This window comes from Pholis gunnellus (assembly GCF_910591455.1).
Source record: "Pholis gunnellus genome assembly, chromosome: 20".
Lineage (NCBI taxonomy): Eukaryota > Metazoa > Chordata > Actinopteri > Perciformes > Pholidae > Pholis > Pholis gunnellus.
Window position 1 is genome coordinate 18662638 of NC_136547.1, and position 21407 is coordinate 18684044.

The 21407-nt window shown below is 42.9% G+C and overlaps 3 protein-coding genes across 3 annotated transcripts; 2 read left to right on the plus strand and 1 right to left on the minus strand.

The window, feature by feature from the left end:
* Nucleotides 1-607: 607 nt before the first annotated feature.
* On the minus strand, nucleotides 608-9772 carry anks6 (ankyrin repeat and sterile alpha motif domain containing 6). The gene is made up of 18 exons (XM_079181088.1): nucleotides 9162-9772; nucleotides 8091-8312; nucleotides 7780-7978; nucleotides 7400-7550; nucleotides 6849-6893; nucleotides 6470-6674; nucleotides 6235-6341; nucleotides 5273-5424; nucleotides 4891-5128; nucleotides 4216-4265; nucleotides 3920-4114; nucleotides 3644-3806; nucleotides 3326-3546; nucleotides 3025-3217; nucleotides 2587-2654; nucleotides 2213-2329; nucleotides 1808-1904; nucleotides 608-1677 (listed from the first exon to the last, which is right to left on the minus strand). Exons 1-18 carry the CDS (start codon nucleotides 9488-9490, stop codon nucleotides 1628-1630), a joined length of 2802 nt encoding a protein of 933 aa, XP_079037214.1. The 5' UTR covers nucleotides 9491-9772; the 3' UTR covers nucleotides 608-1627.
* Nucleotides 9773-10507: 735 nt separating this feature from the next.
* On the plus strand, nucleotides 10508-12705 carry rps20 (ribosomal protein S20). The gene is made up of 4 exons (XM_079181794.1): nucleotides 10508-10632; nucleotides 11535-11634; nucleotides 11819-11892; nucleotides 12484-12705. Exons 1-4 carry the CDS (start codon nucleotides 10630-10632, stop codon nucleotides 12664-12666), a joined length of 360 nt encoding a protein of 119 aa, XP_079037920.1. The 5' UTR covers nucleotides 10508-10629; the 3' UTR covers nucleotides 12667-12705.
* A 1559-nt stretch (nucleotides 12706-14264) lies between these two features.
* Nucleotides 14265-20392, plus strand: LOC306712071 (kinesin-like protein KIF20A; the record flags this gene model as incomplete). Its single annotated transcript, XM_079181171.1, has 18 exons — nucleotides 14265-14366; nucleotides 14529-14624; nucleotides 15219-15338; nucleotides 15444-15582; nucleotides 15674-15858; nucleotides 15971-16052; nucleotides 16215-16391; nucleotides 16507-16618; nucleotides 16696-16758; nucleotides 17079-17225; nucleotides 17391-17556; nucleotides 17648-17821; nucleotides 18464-18607; nucleotides 19014-19172; nucleotides 19383-19506; nucleotides 19767-19837; nucleotides 19937-20056; nucleotides 20177-20392. The coding sequence occupies 18 exons, from the start codon at nucleotides 14265-14267 to the stop codon at nucleotides 20390-20392; spliced, it is 2397 nt and encodes a 798-aa protein (XP_079037297.1).
* Nucleotides 20393-21407: the final 1015 nt, after the last annotated feature.

Genomic DNA, 21407 nt, shown 5'->3' on the forward strand with positions numbered 1-21407 from the left:
GAAACATTATTTGAGCTCCTAGACGAGGCCTTTACACCTCCTTGGCAGCCTGCTACTTACGACATAAACAGCTACACCCGTGGCCTTCAAATGGAGATGAGGTCGGAATGGTAAATGCTCAAATGTAAAGACACTGTTGCACAAGTAGAAAGGGGAACACCAAGTTGGCGAACTGACCAAGTAATGTCAGTTTCACAGGGAAATACATCTAAAGCATTGGCTAACATTAGCCACCTGAAACTACTGGTCATGCCGGACCAGGTCAGGCTGGAGAAGCAAGTAAAGTTTTATTGCTGATGAATTCAACTTTTTTCAAAGGCTGCTATAATGTGACTGCTAAAAGCTGAAGAAGAGACCTCAATCAGAGAGCTAAACTTCACGGTTCCAGCTGGAGAAGAACCCCCTCTGATAATGTATTGCACCAATGGGAGGTCACTGCCATCTTGTGGAGGGAAGGTCAGCTTTGAACCGGCTATCCGACTGTTAAACCCGAGCACCAATGAATTGAGTTTGTATTCAGTTTATTTTTCGTTTTGCAGGATTTCATTTTGGACACAGATTTTATTTATGTTTTTCATTGATTTGATTCATCACCCAGATTCCGTTTTTTTTAAAGCGTACAGTATGTTCACTTCGTCGCCGCCAGACGCAGCACGAACAGGATATGAAATCTGAATCCTTTTGTATTAAAGACATGGATCAAAAGTACCTCATATTTAGGAATGATACGGCGCTCCATCGGACCAACTGTGTTGATGGAGCCAGATGCAAAAACATAGAACAGGCTCAATGGAAACTCTCTCTTCCAAACTAAATTTAGGCGGCTCATAAAATGCTCCCAAATGTTTTTGCCCGTGCTTCCTCATCTCAAGTCCATTAGGTCTAAAACATTTTTTAAAAACATCGTTATTGCATCATTGTAATGTTTATTTATTCATGACAGCACAGTTTTGACTAAAAATGATCTGTTCGTATAATGTCCCTTTCTCTCTCCATATTCTTTCCTCATCAGTGCTCCTTCTTCGTCATTACAACTGCTTTGAAGTCTCAATCTCAGTATTACTGGATAATACCTATTTTATTGCATTTTATTGTTATACTCGTGCTCTCTCTCTCTCTTCTGACTTACCTTGGCATCTCTACAATACATCTGCTGTATCCTTCACATTTGTTTGGCTAAAATAACAATCTCTCCCTCGGCTCCCTCTCCCTCTCTGTGTATTTGATCTTTTCGTCTTTTAGACTCTCTGCACACTAACCTCTCTGCGCTGCATTAGCAGTAGATGTGGTAACCGTATCATTATGGCAAAAACAAAAAAAATCATCATTTGCCACACACACATGTGCTTTGTTAAACCGCAACAGGGCACTGGACTCAGCCGGTCTCCTGCTTTAGGATCCACGGGAGGAATACTTTTAATGCCGTTCGGTCCTGGAGGGTTCTAGAAAGGCAGGTTATCGGGGTCTATTTGGTCGTTTTGCTGCAGCATCTTCTTGCACTAACGCCGCTAGTGGTCCGGGACACCGGCGTCCAGAAGACTCCTTATTATTCGTGCCTTGGCTAGAGGTCACCGGCATTTTTTAAGTACCTTTGGTGTACTTCCTGGCTGGCGTCAGGGCTGCTGGGTTATCTTTTGTTGGAGGAGCGAACCTGGTGTCTCATCCAACCCGTTGGTGCTGATAAAGAAAGGTGGAGAGAGAGAGAGAGAGAAATGGATAAAGAGGAGGAGAGACCGATTATGATGTTGTCTTTGTGTTAATAGTGCTCCAATTTCCAAGTTCCCAGCTCAGTTTTTTTGACACTCACAGCGTGGTTCACCTGGCTGTCTTTGGTTACTCGCGCTGCTACCAAAGGACGACTGGAAGTTGTGGATGGTCTCTTGAAGGATCTGCCTCTCTCGGCCCTGATGACAGCCGACGACGACCATAATAAATAAGTTAACATTTTCAATCAAAGATGATATGGCTCTCACATATCTTGTCCCTCTGGTACCAAATGTAAGTAGCTCCCTTTAGCAATTTCCATCCACGTTCAAAGCAATTCTACCTATCTCAGCAGGCTCACAATGTTGACAGTTTATTATGATATAATGTTGAGTTATACTGAGGAAAACAAATATAACCGAAGCCCCTAGAGATCCCTGGATAGGCTACACACATCTGGAAGCAAAGGTTCCTTAGAGATGCATAATATATGTTCAATCACATGCACCTTTCCAGCATTGAGCTCTGATATGGCCGCTAAGATCTGCTGTCTGGGTCCGTCCGTTTTAATGCCGAGCTCCCTCAGGTCTCCGTCTGTTAGAGTCAGGAAAGCCTCCATGTCCACCTCGAAGAAGAGAAAAGAGAAACACCGATTGAGAACACCGTATAAAACATATTCAATCAAACGTATACAATTGTCTTTTCTAATATGAGTACAGAACTGTGCTATTCTCTCAAGCAATGCAGTGATGGGAAAGCAGTTTCCATCACATTGAGAACTCACGACTCAAACGGAGGAAAAAGAAAAAAAAATGAAAAGACAGACAATATATCTGAAGGAAAATGTTTTGGGACTCCCTTTTGACGTAAAAGATAGAATACCTCCTGTTCCTCAAATATTGGCTGGTATTTCTCGAGGGACAGTTTCTTCAATATACCAGACAGCTCGTCTGAAAGAAGACACAAGCAACACATCGTGTGGTGTCAGGAAAAGTGATGAAACTCTGCAAACTCACGGCCGGGTTTGTTTTACAAGTAGATTTAGTTTGTATGATTTCATGTGAGTCGATTATTTCTACGTCAAGGCCGATGGTTCAAAATTAATTTCAAGTTATCAAGAATCAGTCAATAACACCAATCATTGTATTAACAATAAATACAGTCAATAATTGCGCACATCTATTAACATTGTTTTCCAGCGTTCTCTCAAACATTTACAGAATTGGTCTAAAAGCTGAAAAAATGTGGATTTGATGCTTGTGAACATTGTGGCGTACGGAAGAAGGTTTTCAGTTTACGGCTAGATCGACACGGTATCACCTTCATCGGTTATGGTTCCACTGCTGGAGCCCCCGCTGCTCTTGGAGCGAGGATGGGAAGAGGCTGAGGACAGAGAGTCTCCCGGCCCGGTCGGGGGCTTGGGCGTCGGGGAAGGAGACGGAGTCAGAGTGGGCGACGTGCTCTTGGATGTGGAAGAATTCCCCGACTGAGGTCTCTTCTTCAACTCCATCTTCTACAAAAAAGAATGAGCAGCGCCAGTTCACTGACATGAGAGGAGGCACTCCCTTTATTTTAACTGTTTTTACACAGTAACCACAAAAAGGAAAAGCACAACACGGACCCTTCTGGAGTGGATGTCGGGAGCCACCAGGCTGGGGTGGGAGTGGATCTCCGGAAGGTTAATATCAGGAAGCGGCATGCCCGGTGCTGAGGGTGGCAGAGAGGGTTGACTCTGAGTCTGGCTGGGCTGTTTCTCTGGAGCCGGGGCCTTCGCATCCATCAGGCCCGCTGCTCTCTTCCTTTGGGCCGCTATCTGGGAGAGAACGCTGTCTGCACTGCCCCCTGGTGGAAGAAAGAGGCAAGAGCGTGTATTTCGTTTGCTTGCGTTCTCATTGTGACCGGGTATGTTCGTATCTTGTCTTGTGTTTTAGTGTGAAACCTGAACGGTTATGAGAGTCCCGGTTGATCCCTGCCACTCCATTGGAGCCTCCTGAGGAGTGGGGGGAGTGGTAGTGACCGGAGTTTGAGGGAGAGGAGGAGGAGGGCCCCTTGGGGATGCTGGGAAACTTAATGGACCTGCTAACCACACGACTGATAGATGTCTTGACATTTAGAGGCGAGAGAAGGAGAGAAAATAGCAAGAGACTTATGAATGATGACGAACATATAGAGAGGGGTTTTACGAGCGCTGCACCTCTCGCCCACAAACACTCACAATATCCGAGTTTCCACTGCTGTTCAGCTTCCTCTGGGGCGGCATGGGCAGGCGGGGCGCTTCGCTCTTTCCCTCCCCGAGGAGACGCGAGCGGTCCGAGTTCCACGGTTCAAAGTTGGACGGAGGAAGGAAGGGAGGGATCACCGCTTTCAGCTTGTCATTGGGCAGCCGGGTCAAGGGTGCACCACTTCTGAGCTATAGAGGACATGGAAATACATACAATTCATTGTAAGAACAACACTGTCCGAGCTTGAAGAAATGTAGAAAGAAGCATAGTTCACATCAAACACTCCTACCATTGTGGTTATAAGAAAGTCCTCCTTTTCTGAGTTTGTCCTGCAAAGACCTGCAAAAGGAACATAAGTCACATTGACACTTTCCCTCCATCACATCTGTCAACACACAATGTCATGCATTACATCAACTAAGTACATTTACTCAAGCGCTGTACTTAAGTACAATTTGGAGGTACTTTACTTGAGTAAAGTATTTCCATTTCATGCTACTTTCTATAATGTTGTACTTTTTACTCCACTTCATTTATTTATTTGACAGCTTTAGTTACTTCTTACTTTACAGATTCAGATTAATAATACAAAATACAAAGTAGTACAAATTAGCTCCACCTTCACCACCAGCAACATTCAAGTGATGAACACATTAATGCATCAATAATTGTCAAATCGTATACATTATTTAGAAATGTTGCCATTTTGCATGATGAGTCATTTTACTTTTGGTACTTTAAGTATATTTTGAAGCTAATACCAATTTTGAACGCAGAGACTTTTACTCACAACAGAGTATTTCTACTCTGTGGTATTGCTTGGTGTTGGTACTCCCCAAAACATGTACACAGACTTTGATGGAACAGGTGGAGTTCCCCTTTAATCTATCAATCTCATGTATTACTGACTACAGCAGTGTTACTCTAACAATGACAATGAAATAATGTAATCGCCGAGTCTCACCGGTATCTTTGCTCTTGCCTCCCCAGGCAGTGCTGACGTCATTCCCCCCCAGGGCCGGAGCTGGCGCCGGCGCTCCGTTAGACCCGGCAGCCAGCTTCCTGTTCGCCTTCATCGTGGCGTCCAATGACGTTTCAGCATCGTCTGGAAACGGAGCCAGGCGGTTGGACGAAAGGCCGTGTCTCAGGGTGTGAGTCAACTTCAGCCGTCGGAACCGATTGGACATCCGACTCCACCAGGACTGGAAGTCAAACATTTTAATAAAAATTGATTTTGATATTTTGTAGATTACATTTGAATTAAATAATGTAAAAAGTAGTTGATCAATACTACATGATATGGATTCATAACAGAATATTAAATGTAACAGGGGCTTCTTCTTTACCTTGAGGCCTCCCTTGTCGTCGGGCGGGACGGGGACGTTGTTGAGCGACTGCCGGCTTTTAGAGCGCGTCAGTAAGGCTCTGCTGCGGTGCTTCGACTTGTCCTTGTCTACTTGCATACACACCGACGCTAACAGACGCACCAACTCGGTGTCTGTGAAAGTCCAGAGTAGACACACAGAAAATGAATCACTGAGTGAAATGATGAACGAACATCATGGAAACTACCTCGCGTGGTCTGTGTCAAGTGCTACTGTCCGTTAGTTGTTACAACATAAAGGGCTATAGCCATAACTTTATTTCAATATGATTTCAGCATTAAAGCTGTCAATTTGAAGAATAAGTGATGTTAGCAGGCATCTCTCATAACATATCACAAACACTGAAGCATACATAAACACAATATCCTTTGTCAATAAAAGGCCACTTGGACCAACAGTCCAAAAGCCAAAGATAATCACTTGCTATTGTAGAACATTATGAAAATAAGCACATTATAAAGACCGTCACCCTGGAAGACCATGAGATGCAGTTGAAAGCTAGTAAGTGGACCTTGAGTTAAAAGGATTTTAATGAAGTAGATATTCACATTTGAGAAGCTGACACCAGTGATACCAAAACAACTTATACCATTAATCAGTTGTCAAATTTGGGGAAATGGATTTTCGTTCTCCTGAATAATCGATTAATCGACTTATCGTTTCAGCTGTGCTACCATTTACAGTCAATGTGACATCTCAAGGATTTAATTCCCAAATAGTTTGTGCACATTTTGGAAAATGATTCTTCTACCTCTACCCTCTTAACTTAGGGCAAAGTTAAAGAGCTATCAAGAGGGTACTGCTATTTTCACAAATGGAAACCTGATTTTATTAATCCTGCTATTTATTACAGTTTATTCGGGAGGAATTGTTTGTTTAGCCTGAACACATTTTCCCAAAGGGCTATAATATAGTGCGGGTACCTGGGTCATTCAACAACATCACCAAATCAAACGCTGTGTATCCGTTCTTAGCTCGAAGGTTGACATCAGCCCCTTGACTCAACAGGTACTTGACAATATCTTTATTGCTGAAAGAAGGAGGGAGACAGAAAACAAAAGAAAGGATTGACGACAGCGTCGGCATTGATAGTGTATGTACAGCATCACACTATCACCCGCTAAGGTTTACCACGATACACCAGCATGTCCTCCTTACCCGTGATAGGTGGCCTGCATCAAAGCGGTCCACCCATGGACGCCGTCTTGCTTGTCTATGTCGGCGTTCTTCTCCACCATCAGCTGCACCACTTCCAGCTGACCGCTCACTGCCGCGATCATGAGAGGCGACGCTCCCTCCTGATTGGATGAATTCACCTGAGTGGGATCCTCCTCCAAGATCTCCTTGACTAGCTGGGAGTTTCCTGAGTACCCCACACAAACACACACACACACACACACACACATATATATATATATAAATGTATAAATGAGCAAGTTGATCAACTTGGTTATGTTTTTTTGCATCACCTGTTAATCTAACAACCAAAACGTACTTGTAGTTTCGTTGCATCTTGAAAGTATTGAATTGAACTCACCTAACTTGAGTGCACTGAACACATCTGGTCTTCGCCTTTCGTCGTCTGTGGAGAAAAGAGCGCCGCTGAGAACAGGATTTAACTTAACATATTGATAGCCGAAGTGTCACAACGACGTCGCTGCAAGTGAGCTGTGGTTTGGGGTTTAGGTTTGATTTCAGAAGTTCAGGTCACATGAAATGTTCTGTGCAAGGAAAACTGAGCTATCGGTGAGGAGAGCGATCAGACATCAAAGAGGCTGAAAGCTACCACTGTTGGTTTCACTCTCACATCCGTGTTAATTGCAGTTCAAGACAGCAACACCTACACACACACACACACACACACATACACATACTGATACAGGATGTCATTTATACCAACAGGGAAGTGAGAGCTCAACAATCCCTGTTAAACTGTAAAAGACAAAAATGAATTACATATTTGTGGGAAGTGATAGAAGCAGCAAAACTGCGCTGGACTCCTCTAAAACCTGCCTCTTTTTGGTTTGGATGTTATTTCTTTCCATTATGATGTTTATCACGTAGTAAAGCGCAAACCGATCGCCTCACCGGTCTGGGGTCGGACAGTGGTGATGGAGTCCAGGTAGGCCTTGATGTCTCTCTGTTTGAGCTGCATGGCCAGTTCAAAGGCCGTCTTGGACAGAACATTAACCCTGTCTGGGTCAGCTCCTCGCTCCACCAGCTGCTGAGTCACAGCCACCTTCAAAAACACAACCACTTCATCGGTCAGCTGCGCCAGTTACTCAAAACAAAGACGGTCACAACTTCATAAGCATTTGTGCTGCGACTGTGATTTTAAACAAAGTCACATGTAGCAAGATGTAAATACATGTCAAGTGGCACATGCTATAAAATGTCCTACCCAAAAGACAACACATAATGTATTATAACCATCTTGTTTATCTATCCAAACCATCCATTGAACCCACCTTCCCACCGAGGGTGGCCACCATGAGGGGTCCCCAGCCAGTGGTCTTCTGGGAAAAGTTGACATCAGAGCCCCATTCTAGCAGCAGGCACACCGAGGCCTCGTGGCCATGCTGAGATGCCACCATCAGGGCTATGATGTCCATGAATTCTCTGCCGTCGCCTCCTGGACAGCCTTCGCCACCTCCGAAACCAGCCGCGCTGTGGGAAAAAGAAAGAGCCACTCAGAGGATGAATAACAGTTGGAGACTACAGGTGAACTGAGCTCTGTTTCAGTGGTAGGCTTAACGCCTGACAGAATGAGAGCCCAAACCTGCAGCTGCTGTTGTTGTTGTTGCCGTTCGAGACCGCCTCCGCAGCAACAGCCAGGTGATCGTAGTCATCGACGTAGGCCCCGCTCTCCAGGAGTAGCTTCACTACGTGAGTGTGTCCCCCGCGGGCCGCCATAGTAAGAACACTCGCACCCAGCCTGTTGCGTCCGTTGATCTCTGCCCCGTTCTCCAACAGGATGTGGGCAACAGTCAGGTGACCAAACCTGTGGGGGGGAGAATTGGGGACAACGAATGAGATAGAGAGCGGGACTCAACGATCTACATCCCCCCCAAGTTTAAGAAAGTCCATCAGACGTGTTGAAAATGCATGAGGGCCCTTTTCTATGAGCTGAATCAACTTGGGATGGGAGGGCATGGTCCTCCTGTCACATGCAGAGCACCACCCAGTTAAGTTATGTCACACTTAATTAATTTCCTTTGGGAAAATCATCCTAAAGTTGATACCTAACATGTAATACACTCTACATAGACAGGCCCCAGGCTTGTTGCCTGTGCTGTCGATCATCTTGGAAGCAAAAACATGTGAAGGTTGCATTACAATCAGTGTTAGTAGATTATTTGGGGGGGTGAGAATTGTGGATTATTTCAGATACAACTTGTCTAATTCCAGGTCAGAAGTACAAGCCAGGGATTGTCATCAACTGAATGATTTCTCAAAAGTTATTTGTCAAAGTTTCAAGACGCTTACGGTTATCATATTTTAATTAAATAAACATTAATATACCTACATTAATATGAAACCATGAAGCTGATTTCATTAGCAGGTTGTTAATACACTTTGCTCCACCAAACTCCACGCTAGAATAAGGCAATTGCTTAACACATGTGCATGTAACAGGCAAGACTAAATAAGCTTGATTGAAAAAGAGTAAAGTACTTTTATAAAAGTCTCACAATGTTCACCGACAGTGTTTCATGGCAGAAGTTCCTGAATATTAAACTTAAAATAATTCACCATCACGCATGTAATGTCAAATAACAGATGTTTTAATGGAGTTTGGTTTGTATTTCTCTTTATACATTAGAACGTGAGCTCCAGCCCGCAGCCCCACCTAGCAGCCTGCATCAGCGGGGTCCAGCCGTAGTTGTTGCGGCTGTCCACCGAGGTCCCCTTTCGTAACAAAAACCGGACCAGGTTCTCGTGACCACTGGCCGACGCAAACTGCAAGGCGGTGTTCCCCTCCTCGTCCGTGGAGTCCACCGGTACCAGAGACAACATGTCCGCGGCGTTGCACTCCGACCCCGCTTCTGACCGCAGCCTGCTCTGCCGTCCCGACTCTTTCGGGGCACCGGGCTCCAGGATCCCCCGGGCGGTTTCATAGTCCCCCTCGTCGCAGGCACGGAAAAGCAGCAGCGAATTAGCGGGGACACCGAAATTCATCTCCTCATTTAATCGCGTTAGTCCGTCTCCATTCAACTGCAGTTAAGTTTCATCGTCAATAACTTTTCCTCTGTCACTTGGCGGCGGCCTGTGGTTGGGAATCATGACGCACAGCAAAATAAAATGTAGTTCCCAAGTCAAAGAACTTCTATTATTCTTCTCAAACACTACAACAATGGAATCATCTTTTACCACCACAACACATTCGTAGCATCCTAACGGGTTTCGACAAAACAACTTTTTGGCAACCGGGCCGGTCCCGTTACTTGTTTAGGAACCGGACTAGCATGAGCACGTCTACAAAACGACACTGGACTTCCGCTTTTATCTTTCAAAATAAAACGTGTGTTCTCTGCACTCACGTTGGTTGTCACATACGGGAACTCACACAACCTACACTCAATTGCAATAATAAGGATATTAATCCTGATTATTATTGTTTTTCATAGTTACATCATTTTTGTATTTGTGTTCCCGTTTAGTACTCATGTTAATATATTAGTTTTATTCTTTCTAAATATTTTCCGGATGTTATAGTATGTTATCGTGTCTACCCGTCTAGCTTAACGCCACACTGGTGGAGCGGGTACTTGTCAACTGCTGAGTTTACGCTTTACTACCCCCGGTGGTCACATGTCTCTGTATTCTTCACTGGCATAAAAATTCATTCTGAATATCATACACGTTCTTAGATGTGTGATGTACCAGTTGTGGTATTAATTATCATGTTTTTACTTGTCATACATACAATTACCATCATAAATATAATAACCAAACGATATGAATTTATTTTCCATCAGATTTGAGTAATTTGAATACATCTCGCAATGCAATGTCCATGTGATCTTTTAGATAGTTAGATTTATTTTATTTGTTTAAATTTTTGTCAGGCGTCTACGGTGTTGTGTGGACGTTTTTTTCTTTCTTCATTTAGAAGCATAGCCACTAGATGTCGCTGTTGAGGTAGTCTAAACACCAAAGAAGAAGTATCAGAGCCCCGGATGAGCACTACATAACCAGGAAACGGTCCTTAGCTCGCTCTCTTTTTCTGAACAGCTAACCACGTTGGTAGCTACTCTTCCTGGCTCACCGCTGTTCGCTTGAATTTCTCCCGAATAAGTCGGTCAGGGACAATTGAAATGGTACGTCCTGTTTGAGTATAACTGTTACTCGTGTAATGAAGTTCATTCTGTCGTGATTTTGTGATTTAATAGCTTAACTCTTAACGTCGAAATTCTGCGGAGTCGGTTGGCCAACAATAGCGCCGACAGCTCATGTCGCGTGAATTGGATGTCCCGCCAGAAATCATTAACAAACTGGTTTCTTAAATAATACTTTACATATTTACAACGTTACAAACCTATCAGTTTATGCAGTTTACATTCCAGAGTCTTCTAGACGTTTTATAATTCGGCATACTTAAAAGTGAACCAATAGCCTTTGCTTGAAGGTAACTCTGTAAGATCTCTTGCTCCCCCTATTGTCTCCATAAATTCTGAAAATGAGATCAGACAAACGTGGGAGTTTTGGAGGCTTTACAGTTTATATCATAGAAAGTGTTCAACTTTGACAGGTTTCGTGGACACTTGTTTCTGTTGTGAAGCAGGTAAATTTAAATACTAGGCGCTCCACGTGCTAACGTTGGCCAGCTAGTGCTGCGTTTAGGTGCTCCCCGGAATTCACGGACGTTCGAAACCATTAATAAGACTTATCTTTTATTTTCAGTTCGAAACGTACACTTGAAATCAACGGTAATACAGAGTGAGCTTCTTTAGTTCATGGATAATATTAAATTACTACATTATATTATTGATGTGACTTATAGTTTTCTTGTAATGGTAAACCATACACTGTTTCAGGTGATGTAAGCCAAGACGGTGATGTTACTGTGTAATACAGGAGAAAATGTGGAAGCTTGTAACTGCTCATCAGTACATGCCTACTTGCAAAGTTGTACTGCAGTACCAGTCTTATCCAAAATCCTGTGACTATAGTTTCAATGTCGGGGCCAGCATTTTGATGACTCTTGTTTCCAAACCTGCAGGCTTTCAAGGACACCGGCAAGGCACCGGTTGAGACTGAGGTCGCCATTCATCGCATTCGCATCACCCTCACCAGCCGCAATGTCAAATCTCTGGAGAAAGGTAACTAAGCTCAAAGTGGTTCATGTTGTGAATAGAATGTCAACGTGAGCGATGAGGACACCTTCCATCTGATATACAGTGAAGACTGGATATACGCTATTCTGAGCCATGGCTTTTCAACTATCGTGAAGTGATCACTGGTTGCCTGTGGTCTTAAACATTTTGTCTCTTTTATAATCTTCAGTCTGCGCAGACTTGATCCGTGGGGCCAAGGAGAAGAACCTGAAGGTGAAGGGACCTGTCCGCATGCCAACCAAGGTACCGTAGCACATGAGCTAGATAAAAAAAAAAAAGTTTAAGATATGGATTTGCTGTTATGTGCATTGAGGACAGACCGGCACTCATTATGAATGTTATATAGTGAAGTAGGTTATACTTTCCCTTATTCAAACCAAAAAATGTACTCTGTGAAAGATGTTCATGGACAAAACTGGCATGGAGAAGAGACATGAAATTAACCATATAGTGTCTGCCATGTTTCCCACATAAGCTGTTCCTATTCTTTTTTTTGTACCGGTCCATCAAAAAGGTGTTGAAAGCAAAAGATATAAGGAGAGGCTCATCGGCACACTTATTTCCTCAGCAAACCACCCATTTATTTTTAGAGCTTTGTCAGAACGTCACCCGAGCATATAACAAAAGTTTATGTCCACACGGTAAACTTCTCTCACCTATTCTGATCGGTTAAATATAATTCCATCAACCCAGGAAATTTATGGTCAAGTGAGTGCTGGTAATGTCTGTAGTTTGATGTATTACTATTGGTTAAGAAACCTGGTCGGATACTTTAGATGTGGTATTCTGGATCGTTGGTTTGGTCAAGCTAAATAATTGTTCTGCCCTCTCCAGACTCTGCGTATCACCACCAGGAAGACTCCCTGTGGTGAAGGATCCAAAACCTGGGATCGCTTCCAGATGAGGATCCACAAGCGCCTCATCGATCTGCACAGCCCATCTGAAATCGTCAAGCAGATCACCTCCATCAGCATCGAACCCGGTGTAGAGGTTGAAGTCACCATCGCAGATGCATAAACGATGCCGATCATTCAATAAAGAAATTAAGGAACCTGATGTGGTGTTGTTGGGTGTGCTCTTTGTCTGAAGAACATATTTACACTGTAAAAAGCTAAAGGGCAGTGTGTAGAACAGGGATCATACATTTACTATAAACCAGCAAACGTCATGATGTGACCTTGCCTTAAAGCTAAAGGGAGTAGTGTGGTAGCAGTGCATGTCTCTTACAACAGTTGGAGTCAAAATGGTAACTAAAGGAACATCATTCGTGGAGGTGATAACGAGCACCGAGGCCACAGACTCCACACATCAATTTGATAGAAACTTAGTTTTAAATAATGCTTGCTGCTCAAAATTGAATTCTGTTTCCTGGAGCAGTTCAATAACTTTTCAAATGTGACATTATTTTCATTCACATTGGAGAGATCTCACTGATTGCTGACACTATTAAAAGTAAAAATCATTTGTCCACTTTGAAGGTACTCCAGAAAACTAAAAATCACATAAATGCAGTCAGGTGTGCATTATTTAGAAGCTCCAATAAACTCATGTTTCAAATATGTTGACTAAACGGATTTATCCTCGCAAACGTCACTTGAATGCAAGAAGTAAGGGCTCATTTACATTTTTGTCACTTAGTACTTGCCCAAAAACACTAAATTTACTATTTTTTTTTTTTTTAAACGTAGCTTTAGAAACTACTGTGGCCACAAATGAGTTACAGGATGATGAATACAAAGTCATGTCAGTAACAGCCATACAGCTTGATGCAGTTCAAATTAGTCAAGCTACTGGTCCTTTATGAGATCAAGTAACGATTTAAACAAAGCATCTTAAGTATATGGAAACCTTTCCCACACCAGACATTGACTTGTAGATGGTAAAGCACAGGTGTTATTGATAACACTAACGATGTCTCTGTTACGATCAGGACTGACAGTCAGCCAGATAGCACGATACCGCCTGCAATTAAAAGAGCTAAATGGAACCCAGCCATCATTAACTTCATTATTTACACCTGTGCTTTTTTTTAAATGTCTAAATGTCCTCCATGGAAAAGGCTGATTAAACAAGGATATGTTTTTATTGCTCAGAAATTTAGCTCAGAGGAAGAATGTGTTATTTCTGCGTAGAAGTGTATACTCTGGCTTTCTGATCCCACTTTACAACATGTCACAGTCTACAAACAGCTTTAAGTGACACAGTTTTAAGTGAAAACAAGTCTTGGTATTATTTTGGTGTCAAATAAAAGAAAAGCTAAGGCATCTACATTCACCTTTTCGTAGTATTATAACTTTAAATATTAGGAGATTGATCCTCAGACAATGACTTGATATATCTCTGTTGACCTCGACCCAGTAAAGCCAGAGTAGAGCTGGTTGGTCATTCCTGGTGATTTGCTTGACTTCACACCTGCTTTCAATTAATACAAATTACAAGCTCCTTCTGGATTCTCAGTGGGAGAACGCCATCAGACTTACGTGTAGGGGAAATAAGTCATTCTTAAGGCCAGTCATTGTCCTGTGACTTGTCTTCCAAAGAATCAGTAAGAACTCCATTTAGCAAGACTTTGTTTAATGCATGCAGTGAATTAACACATTAATCGATAGATCAACATGAGTACAGTTAAATTGAGGGGTGAAGACGGCATCAATATGCAGCCTGTTGACATGGACATGACTTGTAATGTTTCCCCTGCCACCACTTCATCCCAGCAGGTAATGTTTTTTTCCCTTTCTTGTTTTAATCGAACAGTACTACAGTTCAGATTCTCTTTCATTTTGTACTCATGAGTTTTAGCAACTCTGACCAAGGATGCCTGTTCTGCTCGTCTGCACTGAGGTTTAGTTTCTGGTCTGATTTGTCTTCTTTGTTTGTAGACCGAACTGCCAGGTGGTGCTGAGCAGCAGACCATGAGAGTTTACCTCCGAATCCGGCCCTTCTCTAAAGAGGAACTCTCTGACAAGGAGGATCAGGTACAGTGTAGTACCGGCTATAAAAGGTGTCAACCGGTCCGTCTCGTGCTCGATACAGCAGCTAATAATCATGACAATGAATGTGTTTTTAAACCCAGAAGGTCGCACTAGTCCATAATGCTACACAGACCATGTTTACATGTAATGAAGTTGAGACATTACTCTGTAGCCTAATTTATTATTTCTGCAAGTGTTGCAGATCATTTATATTGTGTCTGATGTCCACTGAGGTAAGGGACTGTACGGAAATTACTTAAATATTTTACTTAATTTGATGTCAAATCCAGATCCTCCCCAGCATTATTGGCTTGTGTGTAATATACACTACAATTATATAATGGGTTAACTTTATACAACACTTTACGTTTCTGCAGTGCTTTCTATGTTAATGCTGAATAAAGTGGAGGTGGGAGCTGAGAGATAATTGCTTCATTACTAGTAATTATAAAGATCCGTGTGTTTCCAAAACATGAGATGTTGGTCCTCTGAGTTGATTTTTGATGAGGGAAATGAAACTACTCGTCTGCATATGCACACAAACGCCTTCTATGAGCCATGGCCCACACAAACGCCATCATTTCAATGCCTCTTCAGGGTTGTGTAGTGATTGAAAACAACCAGACGGTGACCCTGAAAGCACCAAAGGGTTCCGCCACCATGAAGAGCAGTGAGAAAGGCATCGGCACATCACTCCACAAATTCTCCTTCTCACAGGTCTGCAATATTAGAAATTGTAGTGCTGTTCACATATCTGCCTGAAAGATATTTTGGATGCGCTTTGAGCTATTTTAGACCAATCATCTTTCTGTTGGCTTTTAGATTTTTGGACAAGAGATGACGCAGTCTGAGCTTTATGAGGACACCGTCAAAAGCCAAATGTCTGATTTCTTGGACGGGAAGAATGCACTGATATTTAGCTATGGCGTAACCAACGCAGGGAAAACCTACACAATCCAAGGTAAAGATGGAAGCTCAACAGCTTCTGAATGATCGTTCGTCCCCCTCAGAAGTTGTTCTGCCTGTCTTGAGTGCGTTGTCAAATGTTTTAGGAACTCCAAAAGAGCCGGGCATACTCCCCCGGGTGCTGGACGCCACCTTTCACTACATCGGAGGCCGTCTGTATGAGGGGATGGACCTGAAGCCCTACCTCAGGAATGACGCACAGTACCTGGATCCTGACCAAGTCAAGCAGGAGAAAAGCGCTAAAGCTTCCATTTTAGCTTCAGTCAAAGATGTGAGAGAATTCTCGCAAACTTGAGATGTTTTCTGCAGGCTTCGCCAGAAATATTACTACAAACTCTTTGATAACGATCCTTAATGCTCTCCATTTATTTGCTCCCATCTAGGAGTGTGATCCTATCAGAGCCAGTGGTCGTTTGTCTTCTCCCGCTACCTGTTTCTCCTCCTCTTTGTCCTACAATCAAACCGGTAGCTCCACACACACATATTGTCTTGCATTTAAAAACAGTTTGAGCTTGAAGTTGTCCCAGCGTGGACTCAAATGACGAAGTGTCACTTCACTCAGGATGTCATTATGTATGATCCTTGGATGTTTCTGTTTCACTCTCTGTATTCATCTCTTTTTTTTAGTGTTGGCAAGCGACCCAACAGAAGCAGGCAGCGGCCAGTTTGCCTTATGGGTGGCATTCTTTGAAATCTACAATGAGTGTGTGTACGATTTGCTTCAACCTTCTTTTTGCTCAAAGTCCAAGAAACGTGCTGCTCTTCGAGTGTGTGACGACGGTGCTGGAAATGCTTATGTTAAAGGTGAGCGTGGCTTCACCGGGTGTTGGTAGAAATAAACAGCAGTAGTCTTCACGTTGCTGAAGGCTTAAAACTGAATCGAAAGAACAAATGTGTTTTTAAAAAAAATGTATTTCAGATCTCAGGTGGATTAACATCCATACCCTGGGAGAAGCCTCCAAACTGCTACAGTTCGGAAACAAAAACAGAAGCGCTGCAGCCACAAAGATGAACCAGTCGTCGAGCAGAAGGCAAACTTTTCGTTTCATCATATCTGTGCTTGGCGCCATTTTTCTCTTTTCAAAACTCAACCCAGCTTTCCTTACAGCCACAGCATATTTACCATGAAGTTACTGAAGATCGATGGCAGCACAGTTGAAAGGATCTCAGAGTATGTATCTGCCCGAGACGTCATGAATATTCAAACGATGCTTATGTGGTTTTGTGTGGCTGCAGTTGTGAGAGGAATTATAGGCTCATCTACTTACAAAACACAGTGAAACCGAGTAAGAAAGCAGACAATTTAAACACTTAAAATGCATCCAAAGAGGTAAGAATAAACACAAGACATAACTGAGAAAGAGAAAATGTAATCGGAGCCTTGTTGCTTAGGAGTTATTGGACCAGATTTTAAGTTTGTACATTTGTTAGTCCCTCTCCAGCACCATGAAAGGAGCTGTAATGCATAAAATAACTTTTTGTGTTTCTCAGGTTTTCTTTGTGTGACCTGGCCGGCTCAGAACGATGCAACAAAACCAAGACTTTCGGGGAGAGGCTGAAGGAGGCCGGCAACATAAACAACTCCCTGCTCATTCTGGGGAAGTGCATCAGTGCCCTTCACAACCATCAGACTGACAGGTGCAGTTGGTTCTTAATATGTCACCAGCTACAAATACTGTTTGACGAGTGAAGCAAAGCAGCAACGGCTCTAAATAATTTGTATATTTTTGCATTGCTAAAACCCTGCAGCATGTGCTTTAGCATTGTTAAAGTCCCTTTTTTGTCTCCTGTGCCTTATACCAGAATGAAGAGCAGCTACATTCCTTTCAGAGAGAGTAAGCTCACCAAGCTCTTCCAGGCGGTTTTCTGCGGCAAAGGAAAAGCGTCAATGATCGTCAACATCAACCAGTGTGCTTCCACCTATGACGAGACTCTGCACGTTATGAAGTTCTCTGCTGTTGCCAAACAGGTTAGTCTTGAGTACCAAACGGTGTGAGAGGAAGCGGCGCCGTGAGCCAGACCTTTAAAGCACCTCTGATCTTGCCTGTGCCCGTCTGTAGGTGGTGCAGGTGATCCCAGACAAGTCTCTGGAGTCTCCTTGTTTGGTCGGCCGTGACGGCAAGCCTCTGGTGAGGAACGGGGTGATCGACAGCCCGGGCCTGGAGAGCTACCTGTCCGAGGAGGAGCTGCTGGATGAGGAAGACGAGGCGGACATGTCTTTGCTGCCAGAGGATGTAAAACTGCTTCTCCGTGTCACAGTCCTTGTTTCAAAAATGTACCAGAGATGGACTGTTCTCCAATAGTATTTTTCGGTATCGGAATCAGTCCCATGTATGCCATCTATTGCCTTCAGGTTTTTATGTCAGAAAGCTCTTTCGTCCAGAAATCTCATAGGTTAAGGCAGCAAACATGCTTGGTTAGGTAAGAGGTTTGTGTTGAAAAAGAGGTTGACACTTGTTGTTCGCTATGGGATGGATTGCAATCTGGAACATGTATTCATGTTCCCCCAAAGGATGAATTGTAATAAACTTATCTTTCATCTAGCTCCATCATCGGGTCAATACCTGCAAAACTGATATTCCCGTCCACATCAGCTTTACTCCCCATTCAGTGTGAATTGGCAAACATTAGCGAGCTAACACGCTAAACTATGATGAACGCAGTATCGCCTGCTGACTATCAGCATGTTGTCATTGTGAACATGTTGATGTTGGCATTTAGTTCAGAGCTCTGCTCTTTCCAAATACTGTAGTTGACTGTAGATTCTTAACGTTTTGTCAAATACAGCAGTTGGGGAATATTTAACTTCAGTCATTCTAAGATTAACTGTGCAGATCACAGTTTTCTCCATTAATGTTTGACTTTCACTCTCCTAGGACCTCGTGAATATAATTGAGAGCCTGCGAACAAAACTCCTGGCTGAGCGACGAAGAAACCTGGTTCAGGAAATGGAGATTCGGAAGGAAATGGGAGATGCCATGTTACAACAACTCATGGAGAGCGAAGACCTCCGCATGCAAGTTACTTTCTATTTTGCAAGAGAAGGCTAGTCAAGCAGAGCTTTGCTATTGTATGCCTGCAGTCTTCATTTTTAAATGAATTTCGGCATATTGCCACTTAAAGCATAACCCTAAAGTGTGTGTGTGTGTGTGTGTCAGTCATCTGTTCTACTTTTTTGTCGTCCTTATTTTTATATTTGTAATTTCTGTGTATGTACATGTAGAGCAATGAAAAACAGGGTCAAATTCCTTGTATGCGTACGCATATACGGCCAATAAAGCTGATTCTGATAAAGATTTTTAACAAAGGGTTTAGTTCGGGATGTTGTTGCTCACCTCGGTTGCATTAGTGTGTTCAACAACATCCCGAACTAAACCCTTTGTTTAAAAATCTAAACGATGTTTGCTTTGAATGTTTAGTCGACAGATAGCGGAGCAGAAGGAGAGCTACCAAGAAAAGCTGGAGAACACTTTTGAGATGTACAAGGATGCTATCAAAGAGCACGCCTACCAGTGTGCTATGAACAATCTGGAGGATGACTACATACCTCTTGACGAGTTCATTGCCGAACAGGAGAAAGTGGCGGTATGTCATTTCATCAGCTGTTAACAAAACCCATTCAAACCTCTTTATGTCTCACTGAAATGTACTGCACTGTTCAAATCCCCATTGCTATATTCAGTTGTTGAATAGCCAAATTGGCTTCACAGTAATCTGATATTGTCCCACATTAAACTACCAAACCAAGCAGTCAGATTTAGAACTTAACATCTGTCTCCAACCAACTGTGTGCAGGCCCTGAAACATAAAGTGTCAGAGTTGGACACCTTAACGTCCGGTGTTGGACGGGAATTGTGTGCAGTTCCAACAGTGGACCAGACGAGCCAGACTCCACCATCCAAAGCGACAGAAGCAGCAGGTTAGAACGCACACAGCGTAGCAGCTTCCTCTTTCAGGAAATGCCTTCTTGGATGAATGTAGATAACTTTGTTTTGAGTGGTTTAAGAGAAGTACACTCCATGAAAGTTTAAGATTCATATTGTTTATAGCTTTTTTTTTTCCCTTTTGAATTTAGTGTATTTTCTATTAGTATATTCTCCTTTCAGTCTTGTTTCATTGAGCTCACCAGTTTTTGTTATAATGGCAATAAACGTCACTCGGCTCATTTCCTCCCCACAGGGGAAGATCGCTGCAAATGGCTGTACAAAGAAAAATGTGCCATAGAGAAGATGTCTGAGGATAAACAACAGGTAACGAGGGCAACATTTAAATTCTGTAATTCAATTAAACTTTGGCTAAGACTGGTTGTGCGACCATTTGCTCAGCTTTACATTTAATGTTGTGTTCAGTTGATTTTGTCCCTAGAGAAAAGGCTGATAGAGCTCAGTGAAACACTTCAGACGATCAGAGATGGCTTCCTGGAGAAATCGGCTGACCTGGAGGCTTTACACAGGAAGTGGGACGATCAGGTGAGATGATACAAAGTGGAACAGATCATACTCAGAATGGCTTTAATAAATAATACAATTTGACTGGATCCAAACCTGATGACCTCACCTGTATGGAAATTATTGTGTTTTTTTCCTAAGACAAAATCTATGGATGACATCCTACGGCAGAATGTTGAAAAGGACCAGGAGATCGCGTCACTGAAGGCAGAACTTGCCAAGCACTCCCAGAAGTCTCCTGTGCAGCCCAAAACCAAGCGAGGCCTGCTGGCCAACATCAGGGAAGCAGTGACTTCTCCACGGAATAGTTCTCCTGGGCGAAAGCTGAGGAAAACGGTGAAGACTGCACACAATTGAACAGCATCTGGACAAAAGGAGAAAGATCCAATTTTTCTTTTTTTTTTAACAACTTAAACATGGACAGTTTTAGGGTACCTGTAAATGAAACTGCAATCGTGACTCATTTATTTTATTCAGGTGTGTTTATTATGATGGCATTTCCTATGTTTTTAATCAAATTAAATTGCTCAAACTTTTAGGTGTGAAGTCATTTATCTTGATCATTTACAGCATCAATTCTTAACTTGTGGATAACTCAAATGTAAAGCTTCATTCGTATGACATCATTTGATGGCCGCAGTTTCATTTCTTGTGTGCTGTAAACATAAAGAAGCTCATGCGCACTTCTATAGAACTATCACGCCAGGGAATGCTTTGAACACGCTGAGCCTTGTATCAATCTGGTCGAACGAGGCCATCCATTATCTAGAGCCTGAGGAAAAGTAAACCACAAAAGACCCTGATGGGACAAAGAAACCATGTACAATGTTCAGTTCCTTAAGTGCATCAATATTTAATATTTTAGTCTCTTTGCACCCAACCACTGAGATCCCTTCATTCTTAACCAATTCAATATAAGAAACGGGACTAATATTTCCATCATGCTAATAGAAATGTGTTGTGTATTGACCTTTACAGTTGAGTGAATGAGTTAAAAGAGTACAGCCTCCTCTCAGTTAGTGAAAGGGCCATTGTGGTAGAGAGAGCCAGCTGCTCGTCTGTCTCTCTGGTCTCAGTGATAGTTAATGAGATTAGCTGTTCGTCTTGGCCTGCGTCAGTCCAAAGGGGTCAATCACAGGATTAGCACCTTGCTTAGGAGTTACATCAGTTTATTACACTTTTTTTTCCCTCATTATTTAGACTTTACCACTTCTGGCTCTGAGATATTTTTTTTTGACCCACCAAAGCATGTTTGGCACCCGTAATTGCAATTTAGTCATTGGAGTGGAATTTTGCAATGCATCGTGCGGCTCTGGGACTGAGTCTGTCTCAACCCTCAGCCACTGAATGAAGCATCTTCCAGGGGAAGAAG